We start from the raw sequence: 3,956 nt of genomic DNA on the forward strand, positions 1-3,956 counted from the left end.
TGATGGGGCTGTCTGATGGGCTTGGGAAAAGAATTTTTTTTTTAATTTGAACATTTATCTAGACAAAATAACAAAATAAGTAATTGGGAAATCAGGAAGGGAAGAATTAATTGGCTATATCAGTGTTCATCGGCTGAAACTAGACATTAGGTATATTGCTTTTTCTAGTATAAAAAAATAAAAAGGAACAAAATGCACCTGATATTTTCACAGAGAGGAGTAGAACTGAATTGTTTTTACTTCCTAAGCATAGTGAGATTTTGTCCTGACATTGACTTTACATTCACTAAGATAAATTTAAGTATATTTACCATTTTATTTTTAAAGAAAATTGCCATCTTGCGCTGTTCCCCTCCCTTCTTTATTTTGTCAGAAAAAGAGGTTAAAAACTGTGTAGTGGTTTTTATGAAAACAGCTACTGTTCACTTATCTGGTAAATCTTCTTGTCTCTAAAACATCTATATTTTTAAACTTTGTCAGAAGACTGTCTGTTGGTCTTTAGACTATCCTACTGCAAAAGATAGATAATTAATCTTGACTTTCCCTGGTACAGAATAGTCTGTTCCTGTTGAATCTCAGTACAAGCCATACTCCATACGCTTCACTTTGGTTTCTTTACTGTACGATCATGAAATGAAATGTTTGTTTAAAAATACAAAGACAAACACTTACACTTATTTTGGAGATGTAGAACTAATCCCAGGATGGAATGTCACTAGACTTTCTTTAGGAAATAATTTTATGAAAAATATTCATAATTAGGAAGTTAAAATTTTTCACATTTGCTTTTACCTGTGACTTGCTCACCCAGACCTCTGCTGAAAGGTTCTATTTAATCACACAAGAAAAAATATTTCCTTAAGAGCCCTTTTATAAATTTTCGCTTAACCATGAAAGCGTTTGACATTCTGCGTACTTAACACTGGAGAAAAATCTGCACACTGATCATCTGTAATTTTACCGATTTCCAAGTAGGCAACTGATTGTTTACTGAGCTAGTCTTCTTCCCTGCATTTCTGTGCAACGTTGCAGCTGAGTTCTCAGTCCCAAGCACTTCTCTTAAGGAAGATACCAAATCCCAAATGTTCTTTCTTAAGCGTGGCAGATGGAGTCTTGAAAACACCTACAAGTCGCCTGAATATTGGAATTTGTCTGTGAAGATTTAGAGCCAGTCTGTAGCTCTCAGTAGGTACCTGCCTTATTTGGTCTAGAGGCATTTTGCTATGTTATTGAGTCATGAAAAGCTATTAAAAGAGCTCTATGGGAAATCCAGCCTATATTTTGAACAAAACAAACTGTCTTTCCCATCATGCTGACCACGTACAGACACACAGTACTTAATGTTGCTTGTGCTTCATTGGTATTTTATTGCACATGGACCAATTCCTCACACAGTAGTTAGTCGCACCAGAGTATAAATACTTGGTAAAACACTCGAGGAAGTAGAGTTTACACACAAGTGCTAAATTTGACCAGATTCACATGGGCACTTGGACATACAAAAATAATAAAAAAAAATTCTGAAGATAGTTATATGTGTAATATGGATACGATTACAGTACCATGATAAAAGAGAGTATAAAAGATAGCTTTCCAATAAATCATTAGCTCAATAACATAACAGACAGCAGAAGTAAAGTTGGAATTTTATTTTACTTTTTAAGATTCCCTCCCCCATTAAAAATATGTAATTTCTTTTTATATAAGTAATATCTTCTGTGGACTTTACAATTCCTAACACTGTGCAAAAATGGCATTTTAACCCACTCATTTTCTGTATTTTTATTGTTTGTTTTGACCCACATGTGCAGTAATCTGAACTGTTTTCTTTCTTTTTTTTCCTTTTCTGTCCTATCTTCAACGGACAGTCACAAGGTACAGAGACTCTGGTCCTTCCAGCTAATATTGAGACACAAATACGCTGTTTAATATAAACAAGTCTTCTATCTTGCTGTGCAATGTGCACAAAGTGAGGTAGAAACCCCCTCGGCCTGACCCTGGAGGCGCACGGGACAGCAGATTCGCCCTAGAAAAGGAAGGCAAGGTGAGGCTCGTGCAGAGAAGAGCTTAATATTCCCCCACATGTGATTCCTGCATTCATCCTTTCGCTTTGTTTTAAGAACAGGAGCAATCACTACTCTGCACTTACACTAAAATCTCTCTGAAAAGCAAAAGGAAACATGTCCTGACAAACTGTCACCCCTGCCCCCTCCTCTCTCCAGCACTACATCCCGGGGTGGGATGGAAGCCAAGCGAATGGACTGCTCTTCCCTCCTGCTTCTCCTATTCCCTCCCTGGTCCTTGCAGAAAGGGTCAAAACCACCGGAAAAAAAAATTCCAAAGATGTATAACACGACACACAAGAGAAAGCCGAACCACAAACAGAAAAAAGAATCCAAGAAAAACCAGTAAGCCACTCGCCCACCCCTCCCCAAACTTTCCTGTCTGTGCAACTGCGCTGGCTTCTGTCTCGGATGAATCGGACGAGGTTTGTGGGTTTCGAGTTCACCTGCTTTCCCTCTTGAGTAAACACAGATCTCCTTCCCCTGGAAGCGGGCTTTCTTCCTCCCTCCCGGGGCGCAGAGGCGAGTCCCGGCCAGGGAGGTGGACAGGTGGGTGGCGGCACCGGCGCTAGACCTTGGATTCGGAGGAGCAGCCAGCGCGGCTGGGCTCGTCCAGGCTCGAGTCGCTGTCCGCCGTCCCGCCGTTGCAGCCGGCCCAGGGCTCCAGCAGGCGCGCGGGGGGCGCGGCCCCGACGTCGTCGTCGTCGTCGTCGTCCGAAGGGGCTCCGGGCGACGGCGGCGGCCCGGCCACGGCCGGGCGGCCCGAGGCGCGCGACCGGTCGCCGGGGGTCGCGCGGCTCCTGCAAGCCGCCCGGCGAGCGCAGCAGAGCAGACGCTGGAAGGCCTTGCGAAAGTCGGGGCTGCGGCAGTAGATGATGGGGTTGAAGGCCGAGTTGGCGTAGCCCAGCCAGTTGAAGAAGACGAAGAGGCGATCTGGCACCAGGTCGCGATGGAAGGCTTTCACCACGTTGGCCAGGAAGAAGGGCAGCCAGCAGAGCGTGAACACGCCCATGATGATGCCCAGTGTCTTGAGCGCCTTCTGCTCCCGCAGGGCCACCAGGCGCGAGGGCCGCCGCTTGCTGGAGCGCCCATTCGCTAGAGGGGCGGCGGCCGGCCGCGGAGACCCGGGCGAGGGCGCCGGCGAGGGCGCCGGCGAGGGCGGCCGCGCTGGGCCGCCGAGGAAGCGGCGCTCGCAGCTGTCGATCTTCTTCACCTGCTTCTGGGCCTCGCGGAACACCCGCAGGTACACGAAGGCCATGATGCACAGGGGCACGTAGAAGGACACGACCGAAGAGGCGATGGCGTAGGCCCGGTTGGTGACGAAATCGCAACACTTGGGGTCGTTGTAGCAGCGGCTAGCCTCGTCGCTCTCCGCCCGCCACCAGTGCATGAGGATGGGGAGGAAGGACACCAGGGCCGAGATGGCCCACACGGTGCACACGAGGGCTCGCGCTCGCGCGCGGGTCAGGAGGCTCTGGTATCGGAAGGGCGACGTGATGGCAAGGTAGCGGTCCAGGGCGATGACACACAGGGTCTCGATGCTGGCCGTCACGCACAGCACGTCCACGGAGGTCCAGAGCTCGCAGAAGAAGGAGCCGTACTCCCAGCGGCCCCACACCACGATGGTGGCCCCGAAGGGGACCACCAGCAGTCCCATGACCAGGTCGGCGCTGGCCAGGGAGATGATGAAGAGGTTGGTGAGCGTCTGCAGCCGCGGCGTCTTGGCGATGGCCACGATCACCAGCACGTTGCCCACCACGATGAGCAGCACGATGAGCGCCATCAGCAGGCCCATGCCGGCCGTCCACTGCTGCGACAGCGACGCGGCGCTCTCGCTGGCCGGGGTCAGAAACGAGGCGGACGGCGACGCCGGCACCAGCAGCCGCGCCGCGG

At 49.4% G+C, this 3,956-nt stretch overlaps 1 protein-coding gene across 1 annotated transcript; it reads right to left on the reverse strand.

Moving 5' to 3' along the window:
* Positions 1-1,307: 1,307 nt before the first annotated feature.
* Positions 1,308-3,950, reverse strand: ADRB1 (adrenoceptor beta 1). Its single transcript, XM_012723432.1, has one exon. The coding sequence runs from the start codon at positions 3,856-3,858 to the stop codon at positions 2,632-2,634; it is 1,227 nt and encodes a 408-aa protein (XP_012578886.1). The 5' UTR covers positions 3,859-3,950; the 3' UTR covers positions 1,308-2,631.
* Between the last annotated feature and the right edge of the window lie 6 nt (positions 3,951-3,956).

The sequence above is a fragment of the Condylura cristata genome, unplaced genomic scaffold, assembly GCF_000260355.1.
Source record: "Condylura cristata isolate star-nosed mole 26May11 unplaced genomic scaffold, ConCri1.0 scaffold00011, whole genome shotgun sequence".
In the NCBI taxonomy this organism is placed as follows: domain Eukaryota; kingdom Metazoa; phylum Chordata; class Mammalia; order Eulipotyphla; family Talpidae; genus Condylura; species Condylura cristata.